Here is a 26,332-nt window from a genome sequence, read left to right as displayed (position 1 = left end):
GCCCCTCTGAGATTCCCTCCTCTACCCTTCTCCTGGCCAGCACTCCACATGTCTCTCTCCCCATGAGATCATGAGCTCCTGGCAAACACAGACCATGCCTGTCCAAATAACTTCTCTCCTTAAAAATCTTTAATGCTTTCCCATTTCACTCTTGATAAAATCTGCCTCCTTATCAGGGCCTTCTGAGGGAAGGGACTCCCCCAAGGTGAGGAAGAGAGTGGGGAGGAAGGCAGGCCTTAAACTCAAGTTTCCTGACTGACAGCCCTGCGCCCTTTGGACTATGTTCTTCATCCCTATGGGGTCACTCTCCTACCAGGTGATACCAGTGTCACAGAAATAATAATAACCATCATCTTGCCACCTTCAAAACTTTGGAACCTCTGAGCTGGAAGACTCCCCGACTCCAGGAAAGCTTTCTTGACTTCCTTCCCTTCCCTGGTTCCCACAGACCCTGAGAGAATTTCCTGCATGCCATCTGATGGCCTCCTTACCTTCCAGATGATGGGCAACTTGAGAACAACACCTGTGCCTTACTTGCCTTGGTTTCCTCAGATTCTAGCTCTTACACGTTGTAAAACATTTGATAAATCTGTAATGAATCAGTGGGAAAAGAGCCTAGAAAGTATCTAGTCTAGTTATTCCCATTTTTATAGATGATGGAAGTGAGGATCAAATAGGAAATGACTCACAAAGAGCACCTTCTAATTGACCAAGAAATCTCACCTCTATTTTCTCATTTGTCCCATGAGGCATAGACTCTTACGACTGTCCCCATATATAGATGAGAAAATTGAGGCCCATGGAGATAAAATGACATGCCAAAAGGAACACAGACAGGCAGATAGGCAGTCAAAAGGTGCAGGTTATATCTACTTGATGAGTTCAAAGTTACAATATCACCAGGGCCCCTGCCAAGCCAGTCCTCCACAGTCAGCTCCTGTGTCTGAAAGGGAAATACCGCCTCCCTGTACTGTCTGTGGGCATCCTTAGAGCCAGCAACACACAACTCACTGCCTGGCACATAACGGCCCTGATATCTTAGGAATGAAAATGGTATTGCTATTTGGCTTATGGAGCTCCCACCAGATGGGCAAAACTGTTCATGGCGTTTGGTGACTAAAACCAGGCGTAACCCAGCAAGGTCTAACCTGCCAACCCCTCGGCCAAGCAGGGTCACAACACAGCATGAAATCCATCATGGATGTCTCTGTAGCCTGGTACCCGGGCAACTTATTCTGGCTCTTCTCTTGCAGAAAGAGCCTCTGGATGAGTCTGGATGGATGATTAAAAATGTCCTTTCTATGCCAATTGTGAATAAGAAGGAGGAAATTGTTGGGGTGGCCACGTTTTACAATCGCAAAGATGGGAAACCCTTTGATGAAATGGATGAGACCCTCATGGAGGTATGGTTTTTAAGGAGGCTTCTGGATGTGGGATTCAGAGGTGACTCTGGATCTGGGACTTCCAGAGCCACGTGGCGGGGACCTAGCATGCTGCTGTCCCAGCCCAGCAGGGATGGGGGCTCACCTCGTACATACTTTCCTGATCCGATGTTTTTGTTTGACTGTCCTCCTGCACTGCCTCTGTTGTCAAAGAAATCTATATTCCCTTCTTTAAAAATTAACAAACTTTACCTTTTAGAGAAGCTTTAGGTTCACAGCAAAGTTGAGCAGAAAGCACAGAGTTCATTTATGTCCTCTGTCCCCACATGGGGACAACACATTCCCTTTTTGTGAAGCTGTTATGCATGAGGACGATGCTTTGTGCTAGAGCTTTACTCAAAGTGTATTCTCATCCATCATTTTATCTTATCCTCATGGCATCCCTTTGAGGAGACCAGCACACAGCTAACCACACCTGTTTTATAGCTGAGAAGATAGAGGCTTAGAGAGTCTTGCCCCAGGTTACAGAGAAAGGACCAGACCAGAATGTTCTCCCTCTGATTCTTCCTTTCTTTCCTTTCAGTCTTTGGCCCAGTTCCTGGGCTGGTCTGTCTTAAATCCTGATACTTATGAGTTGATGAACAAACTTGAAAACAGGAAGGATATTTTCCAAGACATGGTGAAATACCACGTGAAGTGTGACAATGAAGAAATCCAGACAATCTTGGTGGGTAGTGGTTTTCCCGTTTCTCCTCAAGAAAAGGCTGTTCTGGGAACAGCTATCCCTCCCAGGGTTCAGTTCAGTTCGGTCACTCAGTCATGTCTGACTCTTTGCAACCCCATGAACCACAGCATGCCAGGCCTCCCTGTCCATCACCAACTCCCAGAGTCCACCCAAACCCAAGTCCATTGAGTCAGTGATGCCATCCAACCATCTTATCCTCTGTTGTCCCCTTCTCCTCCTGCCCTCAATCTTTCCCAGCATCAGGGTCTTTTCAAATGAGTCAGCTCTTCACATCAGGTGGCCAAAGTATTGGAATTTCAGCTTCAACATCAGTCCTTCCAATGAACATCCAGGACTGATCTCCTTTAGGAAGGACTGGTTGGATCTCCTTGCAGTCCAAGGGACTCTCAAGTTACCTCAGTCTTAAAACCATGCCTTGGCTTAACAGCTCTAGAAACTCCATTTTCCTCTGTGCTCAGGGCTGACTTGGTTGGTACTAGAGATGGAGTCACCAACCACAATTCCCACTCTGAGAGGAAGCTCTATCTGACAGACCAATGGACAATGGTCAGTTGCTCAGAGCCTCCCTCCGTGAGGTCAGCTAACCGCACCTATTTTATAGCTGAGAAGGTGGGGGCTCAGAGAGTCTTGCTCTAAATTACAGAGACAGGATCAGACCTGCCTTAGGAGGTCAAACTTTCTGAGCAAAGAAATAGTTCATAGGGTAGCGTCAGATGTTGGCAGGAAGCCATCACATAGTTTCATCGCTATAGAGTATATCTGGTATTTCATACCTGTCATGCTTATAATAGCCCAGTAAGATGGGCACAGTAAGGATTTTCACCCTATTGTAGACATGAAGAAATTGAGGCCTAGAAGGGGAAAGGAAGTTATCCCCAAATCACACAGCTCACTAAATAGTTCTCATTTAACATTTATCAGGATAATGAGCAAATTATCACTGTTATGAAAGGGCTTCCTTGGAAGGTAGGGAGCACCCTGTCATGGGAAATATTGCAACACAGGCTGGATGATCACATATCAAGGATGCTATAGAGGAGAATCCTACGTGGGTGGGAAATAGGATGACAGGCTTTCCAAGATATGTGAGAATCAGTGATCTACCATTCCTGTAATTTTGGACTCAAAAAGATCAAGATTTTAGAAAGAAACTGAATTAACCAAAGAGCATTAGATATGATACCCAGCTGAGTTCCCAAGACTTGTTGGGTTTATGCACTGCACAAGTTGAAAAAATATAAGCCGATGTGTTCAGAGGGCATTTCTGAACTAGAGTGGGTCGCCTTTCCCTTCTCCAGGAGATCTTCCCAACCCAGGGATCAAACCCAGGTCTCCCGCATTGCAGGTAGATTCTTTACCAGCTGAGCCACAAGGGAAGCCCTATGGAGGCATAGTGAACCAGTTAAAAGTAGGTAGACTGTGCTCTAGATCAAGAAATCTGGAAGAAGTTATTGGGTCCAGGTTCCTCTCCCCCTGTAACACAGGGAAAACAGGACCAGAGGGGAAGGAACTTGGCTCAAGTCACATAGTAAGAGGAAAAGCCAGGGCCATGAGCAAGACCTCCAGGCTCCCAGTTAGTAATAAAAACAGTAAGAATGTCAACAGCATTATTTAACCCTAGCACTCACTATATACTGAGCACTGCTCTCAGTGATTTACATGCATTATTTCAATTTCATATACATTTTTTTAAATGACTTTGGATAATCTAATTTTAATCTGCCCGTTAAGTACTTTTAGTATCCCCATTTTGCAGATGAGGAATGGGGGATCCAATTGGTAGAGCTTGAATTTGCACGCAGGACTCCATGACTCCAAATCCCATGACCTTGAATTACTTGTCAATAAACGCTGAATGGGAGCCTCTCTCAGTTGGTAGCTCTGTTGCAAGAACTTTGGAGGAAGAAGAAAAAAGGAAATGGAAAAGTAGAGACATACTTTGACCTCAGATATAGTAAACTAATGTTTTTCTCTGCTCTTTCGGGCCCTGGCAGAAAACCAGAGAGGTGTATGGGAAGGAGCCGTGGGAATGCGAGGAAGAAGAACTGGCTGAGATCCTGGTGAGCTGGGCAGCAGCGCCGGTCCTGACCTGTTGCAAGCACAGGGCGTGCGTGCCCCAAGCATGTGTGGGGAGCATCTCTGCCAAGTGTGGCCCTTGCCACTCTGCTCTGATCCTTCCAGCAGACTCAGATCAGGGACAGGGCTGGTGGGGGGCGGGGTGAGGGAGGGACCAAGGGATTCCTCATGTGCTCCAGTCACTTGACTCCATGTTTCATACAGCAAGGAGAGCTGCCAGATGCAGACAAATATGAAATTAACAAATTCCACTTCAGCGACCTGCCGCTGACGGAACTGGAGCTGGTGAAATGTGGAATTCAGATGTACTATGAGCTCAAAGTGGTGGATAAATTTCACATTCCTCAGGAGGTGAGGTTGAAACAAACCTTTGGTTTCCCTTTTATTCCCTTCCTTTCTTGCTTAAAAAACAAAACAAAACAAAACCTCAATCTGTAAACTGCCTTAGAAAGAGTGTACTCTCAGTTTTTAAGATTTAAAGCATTAGTCACATCACACAGATGAGTCATTTACCAGAAAAGAGACACATGGTTCTTCTGAGCTGTGATGTTTCTCAAGGTAGGTTCTGAGGCACTGAGTTCTGAAGGTTGTGGATAAAAGTGATGCCAAAAAAAAAAAAGTTCCTACAGTTCAACAGGGTGGGAAATGTGTGTTAAATCCATTTAGACAGGGCTTTTTCCCCTGCAGGATTCCTTAGGTGTGCTGTGCATCTAGAGGCATGGGGATGGACAGAAAAGGTGGAGCTGGGGGTGTACTGTGTGCAGAATTTCCCAGACTTCTTTGATTAAAGCAGCAGTCCTAACTGTGCTTTAAACCACATCAGTATCACCTGAAAATGGATCAATGCCAGCACGGGTCCACCAACACCCGCACATACACCCTCTTTCTCCCCCTCCTCTCTCCACTGGCTGTGAGGAATCAGAAATTGTTTTAACAAGACCTTCCCATACCCCACAGCGATGCAGATATGCACTCAAGTTTGAGAACCACTGATCTCAACACGCCTTTGGTTTTCTCTCCTACACTGCCTGCAAGCTTCTCCCAGGGCGTTGTTTCATGACCACGTCCATTGTCATAGTATCCAGCCGTCTGAAAGTGCTCTCACGGTCTTAGTGCACCTATTGCTCCTCCCACTGTGGTCCGGCGTGGGGACCGGAACACTGAGGGGCTCGGCCAGGCGGGCCCCCCTGCCCGCCCCAGTGCGGTGCTGCTGCCTTACAGTGTGCTGTGTGTGTGTTCGCAGGCCCTGGTGCGGTTCATGTATTCCCTGAGTAAGGGCTACCGCAGGATCACCTACCACAACTGGCGGCATGGCTTCAACGTGGGGCAGACCATGTTCTCCTTGCTGGTGGTACGAGAACAGGGGGACCCAGCGGCGTGGTGGGAGGGACCTCGGGCTGCTAGGGGCTCCCGCTACCCTGGGCACCTCAGTGCAGCTCGCCAGGCAGCAGCGGCATCATTCTTCTATTTATTGCCTTTTTAAAAAATAGACAACAAGAGTACATGCTTAGCATAAATGAATTCCAAGAAGCGAGAAGTATGTAAAATAAAAAGTGAAAGAAAGGCAGCATTCTACTCCCACCCCCAAGCCAGTATTTGGAGAAAACCATGGCACAGCTCCTTCCAGGTTTCCCTCCAGAAGCATCGAGAGATTTGTTCACACACACATACACAAAATTTATTTTATTTATAACCAATTAAACAATATGATTCTATAATATGCTTTTTTATTTGAAACTATATAAATATATCAATCATGTTTTCCTATATATATATTTTATTGTGGTAAAACATATATAACCTAAAATTTACCATTTTTAGGTGCATAATTCAGTGGCATCAAGGACATTCACAGTATTGTGCAACCATCACTACTCTCCATCTCTAGAACTTTTCCAACTTCCCAGACACCCTGTCTCCATTAAACAACATTAATACAACTCCCTATTTCCTCAGTCTCCAGCCCCTGGGAGCCAGCATTCTACTTTTTCAGTCTCTATGAATTCCCTTTCTTATAGGTACCTCACCTAAGTAGAATCATACAGTATTTGTCCTTTTGTGTCTGATCAATTTCACTTAGCATAATGTCTTCAAGGCTTATCCATGATCTAATTTTATGACTTCATAGTATTTTGCATTGTTTAAGTAGATAACACTTTCTTTACCTAGCTCCCCTATTCAGAGAAGGCAATGGCAACTCATTCCAGTACTCTTGCCTAGACAACCCCATGGACGGAGGAGCCTGGTAGGCTGCGGTCCATGGGGTTGCTAAGAGTCGAACAGGACTGAGCGTCTTCACTTTCACTTTTCACTTTCATGCATTGGAGAAGGAAATGGCAACCCACTCCAGTGTTCTTGCCTGGAGAAGTCCAGGGACGGGGGAGCCTCGTGGGCTGCCGTCTATGGAGTTGCACAGAGTTGGACACGACTGAAGCAACTTAGCAGCAGCAGCAGCAGCTCCCTTATGAGGATTGCTTTTGATCTTTCACTATTACGAACAATGCTATTATGTCCTTGGATGGACATACCAATGTGTATATGTGTGAGTCATTTTGTCTCAGAAGTTTTGGAGGTTTTATATTTCATTTAAAAGTGTTTTCCCATACAGGTCACAACACAAATCTCTGCCCTTGCCCAGTGTCCCCATCCTCATTCCTTTCCCTCGTGTCTGGAGTGGTCAGGCCAGAGAAAGCACTGGGGCCTGGGGGCAGGAATTCTAGCCAGGCTGCCTCTGAAGGTGAAAAACATACCGCTTAGACGTGATTTATTTCTTAGAGTCACAAGTCAGCGGCACCTCCTCAGGGCTCTTTCCAGCCTTGACTCCAATACCCGGCACAAACAAGGAGTTAAGTGAGGACAGCCAGGGAAAAATTCTTCTGAGCTGTGTTTGAACCAGTAGACCAGGTTTGGAAGGTTTGTTTTACCAGTCTGGACATGTTCCAACACTGTCTAAATCCTCAAAGTCCAGGGCTGTCTGTTTCTCAACAAGCATCCAGTCTGACACCCTCCACTTTAAGGCCCAGAGGGAGGTGGGACCAGCTAAGGTGACTCGGGAGTAAAACGACCCACCATCACCTCTGCCTGGACTGTCCCAGTTCTAGCACAGAAAGTCCCATATCCCACATCTCAGTCCTGGCAAACGTCTGGTCATCCTGTGGCACCAGGGGTTGAGCCAAGATCAGACCTGTGTTTCCAAGCACCAGGCCCTCCCCCTTACTCCTGCTCTCTCAGTCCTGCTTCCAAGCCCCCCACAAAAGGAGTGAGTAGCATCTCTGACTGCCCTTCCAGACCGGAAAGCTGAAGCGATACTTCACAGACCTGGAGGCCTTGGCCATGGTCACCGCCGCCTTCTGCCATGACATTGACCACAGAGGCACTAACAATCTCTACCAGATGAAGTGAGTCAGCCCTTACTGGCCCTTCTCTCTACCTCCTGCCTCTGGGATTGATTACCTAGATCTGAATGGGTCTTAGACAGACTCACTTGCCATGGGGAATTCCCATGGTCCACAGCTTCCCACTTCCTCCTATCCTTTGGTTCTGGGTAAACTCCTGTGATAGAATAATGAAGCTCAAATATGTCCACACCCCAGTGCCTGGGGCCTGGGGATATGTTGCCTTACTTTCAAAAGAAACTTCATAAACATGATTAAGGATGTTGAAATATAGGGATTATCTTGGGTTATCCAAGTGGGCCCCAAATAGTTAGAAGGGTCCTTGTAAGAAAGAGGTAGGAACTCAGGGAGGACAGAAGATGCTACACTGTTGGCTTTGAAGATGCAGGATAAGTCACAAGCCAAGGAATTAGGGGCCTCTAGAAGCTAGAAAAGGCAAGGAAACAGTCTCCTCTAGAACCTCCAGAAGGAAAACAGCTCTTCAGACCATTTTAGACTTCTAAACTCCAGAGCTGAAAGACACTAAATTTTTCTTGTTTTAAGCCATTTAAGTTTGTGGTGATTTTTTAGAGCAGCAACAGGAAACTAATAAACTTTCTCACTCTGCTCCTTCCTCTCCTACTGAACTAATTTAAGCCAAGATGTTAGTAACTGCTAATGATTCATTTATTCACCTTGGGTTTATAATGCACAAAAGGCCAGCATGGTAGGCCCTATGTTAGGCAAAGGAGGTTCCATGGTGAACAAACGAGACACAGTCCCTGACTTCACAGAGCTTATATCCTAGTCTCTGAAGTAGGGGCCAGGAACCATGGTCTTGGGAGACCCTCATGACCACCACGTGGACTGGCAGAGCAGGGACTAGTGTCGTACCCAGGCTCTGCCCAGGGCCCACAGACTGTAAGTCATGCTTCTGTGAGTCTTCTCAGTTTCTGCCTGCTGCTCCAAGGTTAGAGATTATGTTTACATTTTACCTTGTAGAAGGCGAAGTACTGATCTCAGTGCTTGGCACACAACAAGGGCTCAGCAAATATTTATTGAATAAAGACGTGAATAAATACATTGCTTGTGGGAATCCAGTGACTTCTCAGAATCAGGTTTGGAAGATCTGGGGCTTGGCGATCTTTAAAGCACTAGCCCAGTGCCAGTGTCCATGGATGGCTATGGGGATGGGTCTGTAAAACTGCACATGGCATTGTGTTTGTGTCTTTTTCTGGGGATAAGGGTCCACACTTCTAGGGAGGCCATGTCCCCAAAGAGGCCCAGAATTAGTTATGGAGAAAGTTAAAGTATGAGAGCCAGGACACCTGCTATCTAGTCCTATTTCTCACGGTCGTACTGTGTGACAAGTCCCTTCTTATTCTTGCACTTCAACCTATCTGCCTGCAGAATTAGGAGGTGACAGGAATGGATGATGCCTTTAACCTTCATCTCTGCCATTCCATGTTAATCTTCTCTGTGTGTCTCTTTCTCTCCCATTCAGATCCCAGAACCCACTGGCCAAGCTCCATGGGTCCTCCATCTTGGAAAGACACCACTTGGAGTTTGGTAAAACACTGTTGAGAGATGAGGTAGGATGAGGGCCCTCTGCATTGGCTTTGGGGCCTGAGAACGAGTCCCCATCTCACAAGAAGCCTGAGTGTAGCCAGGCATTGGCCTGGACTGTCTCTCTAGTCACCTGGGGCAGCCATCGGGAATTGAATGACTTTACTGCCAGCGTCACTTCTCCCTTCTCTCCTTCTCACATCACTTCTATCCCTCCATTTTCTCTTTAGAGCCTAAATATCTTTCAGAACCTCAATCGCAGGCAGCATGAGCATGCAATCCACATGATGGACATTGCGATCATTGCTACAGACCTTGCCTTGTATTTCAAGTTGGTATTTCTTCTCATTTTAAGAATAAAAATGATTAGGGAATTCCCTGCCAGTCCAGTGGTTAAGACTTGGGGATTTTACTGCCATGGGGCCAGGTTCTGTCCCTAGCAGGGGAAATAAGATCCTGCAAGCTGCAAGGCGTGGACAAACAAAAAAGAATACTATTATAAAAATAATGAACACCACAGTTCTAATTGATTTAGTGAGTATTCTGTGCCAGGTACCACACTTGTGCTATGGATGCATCCATTCTCACTACAGCTCTGAGTTAGTCTTACCCTGTTATACAGATGGGGAAACTGAGATCAGGGGAAGATAAGCTAAGATCAGATAATAAACCCATGGTAGAGTCTGAGTTAGAACCTAGGTCTTCACTCCCAGGCATTGGTTCTTTTCACCTTTCTTTTTAAAAGTTACACTGCCATAATTAGCCTCTGAAACAACCAACATTAGAAGGCCAGGGGTTGCCTTATTCTAATATGTGCTCCTTTAACAAACTGATGTGTTTTGTAGGAAAAGGACGATGTTCCAAAAGATCGTGGATCAGTCTAAGACATACGAGACTCAGCAGGAGTGGACGCAGTACATGATGCTGGATCAGACACGGAAGGAAATTGTCATGTGAGTTGAGACAAGGCTTAAACCCTGATTCCCTTAAGCCCAGGGTCAAAAGGCAAGATGCTATCCTGTCAGGCCTCTCCGTCTTCAAGAGACCCCTGCAAAACTTTTCATTCTGGAGGCCTCTGACACACAAAACAAAGAAGTTATGCCAAAACAGCACTGCAAAAATGATATGTTTACTCTTCATTCTAGCACAAAAATACAAGACAGTATCTGTGGCTCAGTAAGTAAAGAATCTGTCTCCAATACAGGAGACCACCTGTAATGCAGGAGACATGGGCTCAATCCCTGGGTGGGGAAGATACCTTGGAGAAGAAAATGGCAACCCACTCCAGTATTCTTGCCTGGAAAATCCCATGGACAGGGGAGCCAGGTGGGCTACAGTCCATGGGGTTGCAAAGGGTCAGACACAAGTGAGTGACTAAGAATGTACGCATGCATGCATACCTCTCTGTATACAAAAAGTACAAGATTTGAAGTAATTCTATGCTAAAATGCAGAATTTTGGTGGTAAAATGATATAACTTTTGGTGATAAAGTTTTTGGTAAAACACAGAGCATTAAACCAATTATGGTTTGAGTGATAGCTAAGTGTTACTCAGAATATATGGGCTTAATCTCTTTAGTATTCCCTTATACATGGCAAAAGCAGGCATGCAATTCACAAGTTAGTTCCCTGGTTTGTGTGACATTCATAGTGCTTTGTTGGCACGAGGTCTGGTAATGCAACGCAAAGCTTTCTGGTGAATATCTTCTTTTAGTTTCTCAGTATGCTTCCTTGATTCACCTCAGCTGATGATGGGGTTAGAAATGCAAATTTGAGTCTTTTCATGACTACGTCGCGTAAGCCAATGGGTCCCCTGGCTTCCCTATGACAGGTCCTGGGTGATATTAAAGGAGACAATGCCTGACCCAGGACCCAGAGAACTGTTGTTTGTTTATCCCTAGATGCTTCTGCAGAGGTGAGGTTTAATCAAGTCACGAATTTCGCAAATCCAGAGAAGAGACAGCTGCTGGGACAGGCTCAGGGAAGATGGGGCCAGTTGTCTTTCCCTCAGCTGTGAAGTTGTCCAACCAAGCCTCCCCAAAGGTCCTCCCACCCTGAGGAGCAGTGTGACCTGTGCCCACTGAACAATGAGTCATGCTCTAGTGATAGCTGCTCCCAGACAGACCAGGAGTTGCTCCACAATGTTTCAAAAATGGTGCTGCAGAAGGGCTGAATGAGTGGAAAGAACCCTAAGTTCTTGGACAGGGGGACTTATTATTACAAAGTTGTCTGTTCTCCCTATTTAGTTATTTATTTAAAGTGATTCCAAAGAAAATATCAACTTTATTTTGTGGAGAATTAGGAAGCCAATTCCAAAATCCTTATGAGAATTAAGTATGAAAAAGAGCCAGAAAATTCTGAGGAAACAAGGAAATAATAGGGGTCAGCAGAACTGAAGATAGCTCAGTCCTAGGTATGAGCAGGAGAGGTCAGTAGACAGACTCAAAAGACAATGCCTGTGCTAAAAGTAGATTTTCTGCCAGTGGAGAAGGATAATTTCATAAATGGTGTTGGGCCCATGAGGTGATCTGATGGATTTTTTTTTTCCCTCAAGACCAGCAAGCAGTTCTCCAGTGCTCAGTGAACACTGACAGGCTGTCCTACAAATTTAACTCAAATCTCACACTATCTACCTGGAGATAGCGCCAGACCCCACAGACTAAGGGCTCAGCCTCACAAGACTGGCTTCCTTTCAGATGAAGCCAGTCCGGGTTGCCTGTGCTTCTGATTGCCCAGCTATAAACTGGAAGTTGCTGTGAACTCCTCCTTGGGTTTGATTAATTTGTTAGCATGGCCCACAGAACTCAGAGAAGCATTTACTTACATTATTAGTTTAGTATAAGGATTATTACAAAAGAACAGCCAAAGAGGTACATAAGGTAAAGGCCAGAAGGGTCCTGAATGCAGGGGCTTCCATTACTACAGAACTGGGGTGTGCTCATCCACGCTGATGCTTATTAAATCTTTGTTCAGTAGTTTTTACAAAGCTTAATCTGCAGCTCCCCCCACCCGTTTCCCAGAGGCCAGCAGTTGGGCTGAAAGTCCATCCCTCTATTCCATTGGTCTTTCAGGTAGGCCTGACCCCATCTAGGGACCCTACCCTCAGTCACTCTAAGTCACTTCATTAGCATAGCCCCAAAGGGGGCTTCTGGGGAAGGACAAGACTCTTGTATCACTAGGGAAATCTCAAGGGTTTTAGGAGCTCTGTGTGAGGAATCAGGGACAAAGAAGAAATATAGTTCAGATTCTGCCATAGGTGGTCACAGAGGCAGACCCCTATTTCACTCCTATAGCAAATAAATTCAAGATGAATCAAGGATTTTAAAATAATGAGAAAATAAACTAATAATATGGAGAGAGGAAAAAAGCTTGGGAGAATTGAAAAGAGTAAGCTTTTCTAAGTGTGACATAAAATTCAAAAGTCGTAAAGAGACTGATAAATTTGACTAATGAAACTTTAGAGATTTCTGGACAACACCCACAAGAACTCAGAGCTAAAGTAAGAATTTAAATGGTACACCGGGGGGAAATATGTGTAATGCTTCTGACAGAAGAAGAGCTAGTTTCCTCAGTCGTGTTAATATAATTCAAGAAAAAGACTAATCCCACAGAAAAATGAGCAAAAGGCGTGAGCAAACATTTCCCAGAAAAGGAATTACAGTGGGATGTAAACATATGAAAAGATGACCTTAGCCACAGTGAGACAAATGAAAAATTAAACTACTTTGGGATATAACTGTTCATCCCTCCTATCGGCAAAGATGAAGTGCTTGCTAACACGTGGTGTTGGGCAGAGTGAGGGGCAACAGGCAACCCTATTCACTGTGCTGGGAATGTAAATAGGCGCAGTTTTGTTTCTTTGGTTTTCAATGTTGGCTTATACTTTTTTACCCTGACCACCCAGGGCCATGGCAGTGAAAGCGCCAAGTCCTAACCCCCGGATGGCCAAGTAACTCTCCAACAGGTGCAGTTTTACGAAGGGCAATGCCTATCAAAATTGAAACCAGCCATACTCTTTGGCCCAGGAAATCCCAGATCCAGGATTTACCCTACAGAATTTCTCCCACCTGTGCTACAAGAAGTATGCATAGAGTTATTCATTGCAACATTACTTGTAACCACAAAAAATATTGAAAAAAACTTAAAAGACCATCATGGGGGACCAGGTTAAATACAATATATTATTTACACACAGTGCGGTGTCATGCAGTTTACAAAGATATGACATGAAAGGTTTCCAAAAAAATAAATAAATAAAGCCAGAAGCAAGACTTCTTGAATCATGGTAAAAGCCAACGTAGTCTTAAGCCGAAGCTCTTGCAAAGCCTTCCAAGACAAACACAGGCTTAGATGGTCTCAAGGGAATCCGTATTTTCTCTCTTTACATTATCTTCTGGAGAAAGTGCAGTAAGTGAGGCATGGTCAGTTCCTCATTCTTATCCCATGTGACAAAATAAAGACAAATTTGCCCTTTCTTGAAGTCTATAGTGTGAAGACCCCTGGGGCATCAAACAGAAGGACAATAAATATTGGTGTTTTCAAAGCTCCTTTTAATCATGGCGTTATAAACCCAAGGGAGGGCTTTGGACCTTCCCTGTCTTATATATTTATTTTGTTAGGGCGTTAGAAGTGGAAAGCTTTGTCCTTTGATTGTACAGTGGGGCAGCAGAAGCTGAGCATCTCTTATTTAGCACTCTACTTCCTTCAGAGAATGAACCGCATTCTCTGCTGTTAGGGATGTGGGATGGCCCCCTGCTATCAGGGCCATCAAAAAGGTAGCAGTACTTGATTTCATCCATGCTTCTGTCTGTCTATCCGTCAATCTATCTAGTCTACCTACATACCTATCCATCTATTAGTACCTCTGCCTTTCTTAGAATTAAGAATAAAAAATAAGGTGGGTGTCAGCAGAATGCATTCTAATAACATGCTTATATGAAATGAAAAATAAGGGTCAGATTCTTTCTGAAACAAGTCTTATTTTCAGGCTTCAGTTGACAATAAAAGACTGGCATTTCCAATTGTTACATGGCAGATATTTCCAGAAATAAGTGAATCAAACTTGAAGGTTCAAAGTTTTGATGAAAATGTTGCTAAATGTTGTGATAAGATAAAAGCACTTTATAAAAAATACAGCACTGGGAGGGGGAGGGATAAATTGGGAGTTTGGGATGACATATATACACTACCATATTAAAAATAGATAACCAGCAAGGACATACTGTGCAGCACAGGGAACTCTGCTCACTATTCTGTAATAACCTAAATGGGAAAAGAATTTGGAAAAAGAATAGACACATGCATAACTGAATCACTTGCTGTACACTTGAAGCTAATGCAACATTGTTAATCAAATTGCTCCAATATAAAAAAAAAAGTCAAAAAATATAAAACTGGAAGATATATTAAAGTGAATAGTGTTTTAATTGCCTTAACATATTCTGAGTGTCTTGGGTTAACCAAAGTGCCACACAGAAAGTGTCGGGTACAATTAATAGTCATACGAGGAATCTTAGTCAAATCTTTATGGCACAATTCCTGGAAACTGAGCAAGTGAATGACTCTAATGTTTGCTTTAGACAAACTTAAAGGAGAATCTGATTAAACTGTCAACTGATAATGTGGAAGAATTTAAAGAATGGAATGATGTTGTAACAAAACTTTTTCCATTCCCAGGGTTTCTAAATGTTGCATCTAATTAGTCTTGCAGTATGAAATATTCACTAACTCATTTTTGGCCATGTCACATGGCTTAGGTCCTCAACTAGGGATTGAACTCTCCCCTTGGCAGTGAAAGCTCAGAGTTCTAACCACTAGACTGCCAGGGAATTCCCCATGCATTAACTGGTTAAAAAAAAAAAAGTCCCATCCTCTCTATCAATAGATGAATTTCCAAAAATATTTGAGTTTTTAATAATTTCTAAAAAACAGGTAATATAGTTTATTGTATTGGTTAATCATGTAATAATAGTAATTCAATCCAGAACAAAAATTTTCTATACTTGGAGATCTATGGTCAAAGACGACAATATTTAGTTACATATTTTAATTAATGGACATATTTGGTTAAAAATCAGTATGAAAAAGTGATCAACACATTTCATATATATATTTGAATATCTGTGATATATATACAGTTATACACATATATAGATATACATACACACATACACACAAATATAAAACCTTAGGATAAACTCTGTAGGGGAAGTTAACTAGAAATACATGTTTATGGAGAAAAAAAGAATGCAAAGTTCCAGACTTTTGTTTTTAATTGAAGCATAGTTGATGTACAATATTATGTAACTTTTAGGTGTATAATATGGTGATTCACAATTTTTAAAGGTTATACTCCATTTATAGTTATTATAAAATATTGGCTATATTCTGTGCTGTACAATATATCCATGTAGCTTATTTTATACATAGCAGTTTGTGTCTCTTAATTTCTTATATTGTTATTCCCCACTTCCCTCTCCCTACTGGTAACCAGTGTATCTCCAGTTTGTCCTTCATATCTGTGAGTCTGCTGATGCTGCTTTTAACATGTTCACTAGTTTGTTGCATTTCTTAGAGTCCATGTTTAAAAGACATCATATAGTATTTGCCTTTCTCTGACTGATTTCACTTAGCATAATACCATCCAAGTCAATCTATGTTGCTGCAAATATAAAATTTCATTCTTTTTTATGACTGGATATTACTCCGTTGGATGGATGGATGTGTGTATGTGTATATATGTATGTACACACACATATACACATACATACCACATCTTTATCCCTTCATCTGTTGACAGACACTGAGGTTGCTTCAATATCTTGACAACTGTAAACAGTGCTGCCAAGAACATTGGGATGCATGTGTCTTTTTGAATTAGTGTTTTTTCCCCAGATATATAACCAGGAGTGGAGTTTCTGGGTCATATGGTTCTGTTTTTAGTTTTATGAGAAATTGTCATACTGTTTTCCACAATGGCTGAACCAATTTACATTCCCACCAACAGTGTATGAGTTCCCTTCTCCCCACATTCTCATCAGCACTTTTTTCATGATGAAGGTCTTCCTGACGAGTGTGAGGTGATCTCTCATTGCGATTTTGATTTGCATCTCCCTGATGATTAGCAGTGTTAAGCATCTTTCCATGTTCCTGTTGGTAATCTGCGTTTCCTCTTTGGAAAAATGTCTATTCAGTTCTTCTGCTCATTTTTTAATCAAATTGTTCGCTTTTTTGCTTTTAGGCTGGTTTTTTTTTTTTGATATTGTAGGAATAGTTTATATTTTTGGATACTAAACTTCTTATTGGACAGGTCAATTGCAAATATTTTTTCTCATTCTATGGGTTGAATCTTTGGTTTGTCAATGGTTTCCTTTGCTGTGAAAAAGCTTTTCAGTTTAATTAGGTCCCATTTGTTTACTTTTGCTTTTCCTTCCTTTGCTTCAGAAGACAGATTCAAAAAAATATTGGAACAATTTATGTCAAAGAGTGTTCTGCCTACCTTTTCCTCCAGGAGATTTATGGTTTCTGGTCTTAGGTTTGTGTGTGCATGCTAAGTCGCTTCAGTAGTGTCTGACTCTTTGTGACCCTGTGGATTGTAGCCCATCAGGCTCCCCTGCCCGTGGGATTCTCTAGGCAAAGCCTTCTATCTCCTGCGTTGGCAGGCAGGTTCTTTACCACTAGCACCACCTGGGAAGCCTTTAAAACTCTAGAATCTTAAAGAAATGCTGGTTCATTTGTTTTTAAATGGATGGTACACTGATGGTTGATATAAAAATGCTATGCTATTTAGATTTCTTTATATTTAAAGAATAATGAAACCATTTTATTTATTTTTATGATCATAATTATTTTTATTAAGCCAAAAACATAACAGAGCTTTACAGGGAGAACCCAACTACATTTAATTAAACATAAAAATATAGATTAAACAACAACAAAAGAAGCAGCCTATCACTGAAGACACATTAATACAAGAAAGTTACAAGGAACCCATTTAAGATTTTTGGAAGGTAACATTCTCAACAATATAAGTAATCTGGGTACCATGATGTAGAAGGAGGTAGTAATACTATTTGCAGAGTCCTTTCAATCTTTCAAGACTGGGTAAGTAAGTCAAGATGTCAACTTAAAAATGTACAAGAAGGTAAACACTTTTCAGAATTCTTCTGGTAGGCACTCAGTGAAAAATGTTCAAAGATCTATAAAGTAGGGTTCTCAATCTTAACACTATTGACATTTGGGAGCAATAAATATAATAGGGGCTCTCCTGTGCATTTAAAGATATTTAATATAATCCCTGGTTTCTACTCAGTAGATCCCAGTAGCAGCCCCTCCTCCCCAGCTGTGACAAGCAGAACTATCTCCAGACATGGCCAAATATCCCCTGGGAGCAAAAGTGGCACCTGGTTGAAAAGCACTGTTGTGAAGCGGTCTTGGGGCTGGTCCATCTATTAGGTGATTAGACACATAATTAGAGCTACTACACACCTGGGTATAGTGTACCTGTTACACACTTAGGGCTTCAGCTCCAGAGGGTCTGGTCTCATCTCTCTCACTAATTGGTGATTGACCTTGAGCAGGTAACTTCACTTCTCTGTGCCTGTTTCCTCATCTGCTCAAAGAGAGTAATGGTAGTATCTACCTTATGGGTTATCACAGGGGCTGAGCCGGGACACGTGGAGTGCTGTGCTGCATTGCTCATGGCAGGCATGGTGTCAGGCTTTTCCTGTGATATAAAGAGACCTATGTATTTTGGCCTTTGTCCCCATTTCCCAACACAGATTCTAAAACTCTTGATAGTGATGAGTCATAGACTTGATAGGAGTGTCTTTGGTTCTAAGGGTTTCCCTGGTAGCTCAGCTGGTAAAGAATCCACCTGCAATGCAGGAGACCCCAGTTCAATTCCTGGGTCGGGAAGATCCACTGGAGAAGGGATAGGCTACCCACTCCAGTATTCTTGGGCTTCCCTGGTGGCTTAGCTGGTAAAGAATCTGCCTGCAATGCGGGAGACCTGGGTTCAATCCCTGGGTTGGGAAGATCCCCTGGAGAAGGGAAAGGCTACCCACTCCAGTATTCTAGCCTGGAGAATTCCATGGACTATACAGTCCACAGGGTCGCAAAGAGTCGGACACGACTGGGCCACTTTCACTTTCTTTTGGCTCTAATGAGGCAACTCTTGGTGGAACCCTAGAGGGCTTCAGGATAGGTGCTGATCACTAGAAAGACAAAGATTTCATTAGAAGCTTGAAACTTTCAGCTCCAGCCCAACCTCTGGGGAGGGGAAGAGGACTGAAGACTGAGTCAGTCAGTGGCCAATGATTTAATAAACCATGTTTATGGGGCAAAATCTCCATAAAAACCTATGAAAAACAGTTTGAAGAGCCACTAAGTCAGTGAACACATCGACAGGCTGGGAGGGTGACATGTCTGAAAAGAGCGTGGAAGCTCTGTAGGCACTCCCAACCCCATACCTTGTCCTGTGCGTCTCTTCCATTTGGCTATTCCTAAGTTATATCCTATGGACTTCCCTGGTGGCTCAGACGGTAAAGCGTCTGTCTACAATGCAGGAGACCTGGGTTCGATCCCTGGATTGGGAAGATCCCCTGGAGAAGGAAATGGCAATCCACTCCAGTACTATTGCCTGGAAAATCTCATGGACAGAGGAGCCTGGTAGACTACAGTCCATGGGGTCGCAAAGAGTCAGACACGACTAAGCAACTTCAGTTTCACTTTTCACTTTCAAGTTATATCCTATATGGTAAACTGGCAAAGAGAAGAGTTTTCCGAAGTTTTATGAGTTGTCCTAACAAGTTTTTAAACCTGGGGTTCATGAGAACCCCTTGCCTCTGTAGTCAAGTCAGAGGTGTGGTAGCCTCGGGCTCTGATACTTGCAACTGACTTCCAAGGTGAGGGCAGTCTTATTGGATTGAGCCCGCCAACCTGCAAAATCTGACGCTAGTCAAATGTTAAAAGTGAATTGTATTGAATTGAATTGAATCAGAGGACACCCAGTTGGTGACAGAATTGGTTGTTTTGAGGAAAAAACCCAGCACGTGCCTCCTCTGCTCTGATTATCTGGGAGGGCTCCGGTTGGTAACCTTCATCTTATTTGAGGTCCACACCTCAACCCTTGAGGTATCTTTTTTTTTTTTCTCCTCATCCTGAGGTATGTGGGCTCTTAGTTCCCTGACCAGGGATCAAACTCATGCCCCCTTCAGTGGAAGTCCCTGCAGATCCTAAGCGCTGGACCACTAGGGAAGTCCCAACCACATTTGAGTCTCCTGCTTTGCTGTCTCTCGGGTCACCCTGATGCAGTGTGCTTACTGTAGGACCAGGATGTGACAGTACCTTCAGAATCAGGGCGTGACATCAGTGATGCCATCCAACCATCTCATCCTCTGTCGTCCCCTTCTCCTCCTGCCCTCAATCTTTCCCAGCATCAGAGTCTTTTCCAATGAGTCAGCTCTCTGCATCAGGTGGTCAAAGTATTGGAGTTTCAGCTTCAACATCAGTCCCTCCAATGAACACCCAGGACTGATCTCCTTTAGGATGGACTGGTTGGATCTCCTTGCAGTCCAAGGGACTCCCAAGAGTCTTCTCCAACACCACAGTTCAAAAGCATCAATTCTTTGGCACTCAGTTTTCTTTATAGTCCAACACTCACATCCATACATGACCAATGGAAAAACAATAGCCTTAACTAGACGGACTTTTGTTGGCAAAGTAATGTCTCTGCTTTATAATATGCTGTCTAGGATGGTCATAACTTTTCTTCCAAAGAGAAAGCATCCTTTAATTTCATGGCTGCAGTCACCATCGGCACTGATTTTGCAGCCCTCAAAAATAAACTCTGTTACTGTTTCCCCATCTATTTCCCATGAAGTGATGGAACCAGATGCCATGATCTAGTTTACTGAATGTTGAGCTTTAAGCCAACTTTTTCACTCTCCTCTCTCACTTTCATTAAAAGGCTCTTAAGTTCTTCACTTTCTGCCGTAAGTGTGGTGTCACCTGCATATCGGAGGTTATAGATATTTCTCCCGGCAATCTTGATTCCAGCGTATGCTTCATCCAGCCCAGAATTTCTCATGATATACTCTTTAAATAAGCAGGGTGACAATATACAGCCTTGACGTACTCCTTTCCTGATTTGGAAACAGTCTGTTGTTCCATGTCCAGTTCTAACTATTGCTTCCTGACCTGCATACAGATTTCTCAAGAGGAAGGTCAGGTGGTCTGGTATTCCCATCTCTTGAAGAATTTTCCACAATTTGTGGTGATCCACATAGTCAAAGGTTTTGGCATAGTCAATAAGCAGAAATAGATGTTTTTCTGGAACTCTCTTGCTTTTTTGATGATCCAGCGGATGTTGGCAATTTGATCTCTGGTCCCTCTGCCTTTTCTAAAACTAGCTTGAAGGTCTGGAAGTTCATGGTTCACGTATTGTTGAAGCCTGGCTTGGAGAATTTTGAGCATTACTTGACTAGTGTGTGAGATGAGTGCAATTGTACAGTAGTTTGAGCTTTCCTTGGCATTGCCTTTCCTTGAGATTGGAATGAAAACTGACCTTTTCCAATCCTGTGGCCACTGGCTGAGTTTTCCAAATTTGCTGGCATATTGAGTACAGCACTTTCACAACATCATCTTTTAGGATTTGAAATAACTCAACTGGAATTCCATCACCTCCACTAGCTTTGTTTGTAGTGATGCTTCCTAAGGCCCACTTGACTTCACTTTTCAGGATGTCTGGCTCTAGGTGAGTGATCATACCATTGTGATTATCTGGGTCATGAAGATCTTTTTTGTACAGTTTTTCTGTGTATTCTTGCCACCTCTTCTTAATATCTTCTGCTTCTGTTAGGTCCATACCATTTCTGTCCTTTATTGAGCCCATCTTTGCATGAAATGTTCCCTTGGTATCTTTAATTTTCTTGAAGAGATCTCTAGTCTTTCCCATTCTATTGTTTTCCTCTATTTCTTTGCATTGATCATGAAGGAAGGCTTTCTTATCTCTCCTTGCTATTCTTTGGAACTCTGCATTCAAATGGGTATATCTTTCCTTTTCTCCTTTGCTTTTCGCTTCTCTTCTTTTCACAGCTATTTGTAAAGCCCCCTCAGACAGCCATTTTGCCTTTTTGCATTTCTTTTTCTTGGGAATGGTCTTGATCCCTGTCTTCTGGACAATGTCACAAACCTCCATCCATAGTTCATCAGGCACTCTATCAGATCTAATCCCTTGAATCTATTTCTCACTTTCACTGTATAATCGTAAGGGATTTGATTTAGGTCATACCCGAATGGTCTAGTGGTTTTCCCTACTTTCTTCAATTTAAGTCTGAATTTGGCAATAAGGAGTTCATGATCTGAGCCACAGTCAGCTCCCGGTCTTGTTTTTGCTGACTGTATAGAGCTTCTCCATCTTTGGCTGCAAAGAATATAATCAATCTGATTTCAGTATTGACCATATGGTGATTTACATGTGTAGAGTCTTCTCTTATATTGTTGGAAGAGGATGTTTGCTATGACCAGTGTGTTCTCTTGGCAAAACTCTGTTAGACTTTACCTTACTTCATTCTGTACTCCAAGGTCAAATTTGCCTGTTACTCCAGTTATTTCTTGACTTCCTACTTTTGCATTCAAGTCCCCTATAATGAAAAGGACATCTTTTTGGGGTGTTAGTTCTAGAAGGTCTTGTATGTCTTCATAGAACCATTCAACTTCAGCTTCTTCATCATTACTGGTCGGGGCATAGACTTAGATTGCCGTGATATTGAATGGTTTGCCTTGGAAATGGACAGAGATCATTCTGTCGTTTTTGAGATGGCATCCAAGTACTGATTTTGGACTCTTCTGTTGACTATGATGGCTACTCCATTTCTTCTAAGGGATTCTTGCCCACAGCAGTAGATATAACGGTCATCTGAGTTAAATTCACCCATTCCAGTCCATTTTAGTTCACTCATTCCTAAAATGTCGATATTCACTCTTGCCATCTTCTGTTTGACCACTTCCAATTTGCCTTGATTCATGGACCTAACATTCCAGGTTCCTATGCAATATTGCTCTTTACACCATTGGACTTTACTTCCATCACCAGTCACATCCACAACTGGGTGTTGTTTTTGCTTTGGCCCTGTCTCTTCTTTCTTTCTGGAGTTATTTCTCCAATGATCTCCAGTAGCATATTGAGCACCTACTGACCTGGGGAGTTCATCTTTCAGTGTCCTATCTTTTTGCCTTTTCATACTGTTCATGGGGTTCTCAAGGCAAGAATACTGAAGTGGTTTGCCATTGCCTTCTCCAGTGGACCACGTTTTGTCAGAACTCTCCACCATGACCCGTCCATCTTGGGTGGCCTTACGCAGCATGGCTCATAGTTTCATTGAGTTAGACAAGGCTGTGGTCCATGTGATCAGATTGGTTAGTTTTCTGTGACTGTGGTTTTCATGCTGTCTGCCCTCTGATAGAGAAGGATAAGAGGCTTATGGAAGCTTCCTGATGGTAGAGACTGATTGAGGGAGAAACTGGGTCTTGTTCTGATGGGCGTGGCCATGCTCAGTAAATCTTGAATCCAATTTTCTGTTGATGGATGGAGTTGTGTTCCCTCCCTGCTATTTACCTGGGTCCAAACTATGGTGGACTTCCCTGGTGGCTCAGCCAGTAAAGCATCTGCCTACAATGTGGGAGACCCGGGTTCAATCCCTGGGTTGGGAAGATCCTCTGGAGAAGGAAATGGCAACCCACTCCAGTACTCTTGCCTGGAAAATCCCATGGACGGAGAAGCCTGGTAGGCTACAGTCCATGGGGTCGCAAAGAGTCAGACATGACTGAGAGAGACACTTCACTTCAGTAAACTATGGTGGAGGTAATGAAGATAATGGTGAATAATATTTCCTGATAAATAGAAATTATAAGAATTCCAATTTTAGTACCCATAGATTGATATTCTTTAATAGAGGGTCACATTATGACATTTGTAGGTGGGTCATAGGTACTTTTTGCCTTAATGGCTTCTTCCTCCATTTAAATAAATAAAAATCATATTTCATGACTGTTAATATAAGTGCAAATATAATCCAGGCTTAATTCATTCTTCATATATTCACTATTACTATTTTTTTTAAATAAACTAAAATTTAAATATTTTCACAAGTGCCTAAAAGTATCCTGAACCCTACTTAGGCACTACCTTAGAGATAAGTGACCCTGTCATTTTCTTTTTTTTTTTTCAGCAGCTCATCCTCCCCTTCCCCATCCACCCAACCATCTAGAAATGAATGTTAAGAATTTAGAATCTGCCCACACTCTGTCTGTGGAGTGTTTTTCTCTCAGGGCCACTCTTGAGGGCCACTTTTGAGACAGACCACATGTTGTCAATGGAATGTGTACCTCTCTAAATAAATCCACTTCTTACCTATCACTTTATCTCTCACCAAATTCTTTCTCCGTGAGACATAAAGAAGCTGAACTTCAGTAAGTCCTACCACCAGGAACTAAGGCCCCCACCCAGGTGAGGGGTGGAATGATAATGTGGACCCTCCTGACTCCAACCAAGTGAAACTTGGACTCAATCTTTGCTCCAATTCTGTGCTGAATTCTGCTCTACTCAAGCCCCCTCAGAAATATGCATGTACCCATAGTTTAAAATGCCCCCAGTTTTGCTAGTTCAGGGAGACACGGCTTTGGGAAAAGATGCCCTGGTGTTCTCCTTACTTGTTGCAACTAATAAATCCTTCCTTCTCCACCCTTTTCCCCACCCGTTAAAAGAATTTTAAAAGTTTTTTGCATTTGAATCCAAAGGCAACCACTGTGCTAAACATGTTCTTCTAACATACATCCTGCAAATAATGGAATAGTGGCCAAGACTTTGTATATAGCTGTTGTCAAGCAGCAATTAAGAGCCACTTAAAACCCAGTGAGCTCATCACCTCGGCTCCAGCATCCGCTGCTACCTGGCGTAAGGTGCTCTCTGTGTTCAAGACAGTGGAACTTTGGGAAGGACCAGAGGGAAAGTATGAAAACCACGAAGACACCAAAAACACCGCAAACCGCACAATTCATAAACCACAATGGTGTGGGGCCCGTCAATTAAGAGCTACTTTAATGGTAAATGCCTACAGGGCTGCTCTCAGTCCTAAGTCCTCTGCAATCTCTCCAGGGCCTGACATGCAGTGAGCACTCAGCAAAGGTGTGCTGGGTGAGTTAACAACTTCCAACCCCCTTCAAGCCCCAGGCCACGAAGCCCAGGCCTCAGCAGCGCATTTCTGGTGGCCAAGCACCAACTGATCTTATCTGTGGCTGCTTTCCCATTGCGATGATGAAACTGAGTAATGCAATCGAGTCCACATGCTCTGCAAAACCTAAAATATTTGCTATCTGGCCCTTTACAGAAAAAGTTGGTGCCTCCTAGTCTCATGTTTTACAAATTAAAAAAATGAGGCTCAGAGAGACAAAGTGACTTACCTAGTGTCTCATGGGCAATCGTGGAGCATCAACCAGGTCACCCTATCCCCCTCCCATACACCCACAGCTTTCCTTGGCTCCCTTCAAACTGCCCCTGCAGGCTACCCACTTCAGACCAAGGGTAATTCCAGGAAGAGTCTGAATGCCTCGCAAGGGTGCCTGGGATGCTTCCAGGGTCACGCTTCGAGCTAAGGATCAAGGAGAAGCACTGCTGAGCATCCCAGCTGAGCAGAAGTAATGTTTGCTTTGGGCCTGGTGCGCAGGAGCCCATCCTGGTGCTTAATATGATGCAGGTGATAGTGATGAAGATAAGGCCCATGGTAGCACTTGTAAAATCATCCTATGTATTGGTCACAGTAACCCCTAGGACAGATATATTGCATTGAGCCCATGAAATTGCTGACTTTCAACTGCTTTTTTTTTTTTTAACTTTTTTATATATAGCTGATGAACAATGTTGTGATAGTTTCAGGTGAACTGCAAAGGGACTCAGCCGTACATATCCATGTATCCTTGCTCCCTCGAACTCCCATCCAGGCTGCCACATAACATTGAGCAGGGTTCCATGTGGTATATATTAACAGTAGGTCCTTGTTGGTTATCCATTTTAAGTACAGCAGGATGTACATATCCATCCCAAACTCCTTAATTATCCTGTTCCCCATCCTTCCCCCGGCAACCATAAGTTCACTAAGTCTACTACTCTCTGTTTTGTAAGTTCATTTGTATCATTTCTTTTTATACACATATAAGGAATGCCATACGATTTTTCTCCTCTGACTTACTTCCGTCAGTATGACGATCTCTAGGTCATCCATGTTGCTGCAATCGACTGTTTCTGACCCACAAAATCAGAATTTTGTACGACCCAACCTAATGTGATTATCTTGTTTCACCAAAGATCAGAGAGAGCCTCAAAGACATAAGTCACTTGTCCTGGATATGACAACCAAGGACAAGAGTGAGGATCTAATTGCTCGGTCTGACTCCAAAGCCTTGCACTGAATTTCATATTGTTTAACTTCACCACCCTCGCCCCCCTCCCCCTGCAATTGATGACTCTCACCCACCTTGAGGATAAGGTTCAAATTTCTCCACAAGTCTTTAGGACTTACTCTAGCTCTCTTCTGCATAATAACCACTTTCATCCTGACACTGCCGTCTTCCTCACGCTGCATGTCTAATCTATCCCCAAGCCATGCTGAGTTTATTTTTAAATGCCTGTCTGTCTGGATACTTCATTGTATTGCCACATCCATCTCTTGTCTGGACCCTTCAGTGGCTTCCTAACTGGGCTCCTGGGACCTCATCACTGAAACCACTGTGTTGTTCTCTGCAAAATGCAAATATGACCCCTCCCCCACTCTTCAGTGACTCTTCCTGTTGCTCTTAGTATGGAAATGTCCCCACACCTGGGTTTTGGGTCTACCCTGTTCATCTCAGGTCCCCTCAACCCCTCTTCCATCTGCTCCCTGAGCCCCTCCTTGCTTCCAGGCTTCCTTCCACAAAGGCCTTTGCGCTAGATGTTCTCTCTGCCTAGAATGTGTTTCCCCTCTGCTCCTTACGTGGCTCCCCACAGGCCTCTCTGGGTCCCTAATGCCTAGCATAGCATCTTGTTCACAGGCTTCTCTGGGTCCCTAATGCCTAGCATAGCATCTTGGCCAAGGAACACCTAAGGCCACAGTGCTGACGTGAATGTAATGCCTTGTCTTTAGGGCATGAAGCTT

General features: G+C 43.4%; 1 protein-coding gene across 2 annotated transcripts in view; it reads left to right on the top strand.

The window, feature by feature from the left end:
• Positions 1 to 26,332, top strand: part of PDE6A (phosphodiesterase 6A) — a 124,332-nt gene that overhangs the window by 91,311 nt on the left and 6,689 nt on the right. The window contains exons 9-17 of one of the 2 annotated variants that reach the window (XM_086412428.1): positions 1,254 to 1,403; positions 1,966 to 2,109; positions 4,122 to 4,187; positions 4,408 to 4,554; positions 5,447 to 5,554; positions 7,492 to 7,601; positions 9,082 to 9,169; positions 9,374 to 9,474; positions 9,989 to 10,096. In XM_086412428.1, coding sequence (XP_086268554.1) covers positions 1,254 to 1,403; positions 1,966 to 2,109; positions 4,122 to 4,187; positions 4,408 to 4,554; positions 5,447 to 5,554; positions 7,492 to 7,601; positions 9,082 to 9,169; positions 9,374 to 9,474; positions 9,989 to 10,096 — 1,022 coding nt within the window. The remainder of the gene's footprint in view (positions 1 to 1,253; positions 1,404 to 1,965; positions 2,110 to 4,121; positions 4,188 to 4,407; positions 4,555 to 5,446; positions 5,555 to 7,491; positions 7,602 to 9,081; positions 9,170 to 9,373; positions 9,475 to 9,988; positions 10,097 to 26,332) is intronic. The other variant, XR_015167734.1, reaches the window with a different exon arrangement.

The sequence above is a fragment of the Bos grunniens genome, chromosome 7 (assembly GCF_055505025.1).
Source record: "Bos grunniens cultivar Pamir isolate PY7600 chromosome 7, Bosgru_T2T1.0, whole genome shotgun sequence".
NCBI lineage: Eukaryota > Metazoa > Chordata > Mammalia > Artiodactyla > Bovidae > Bos > Bos grunniens.
Note: the sequence above shows the minus strand (reverse complement) of the source record. Positions and strands in the feature narration are given on the sequence as shown.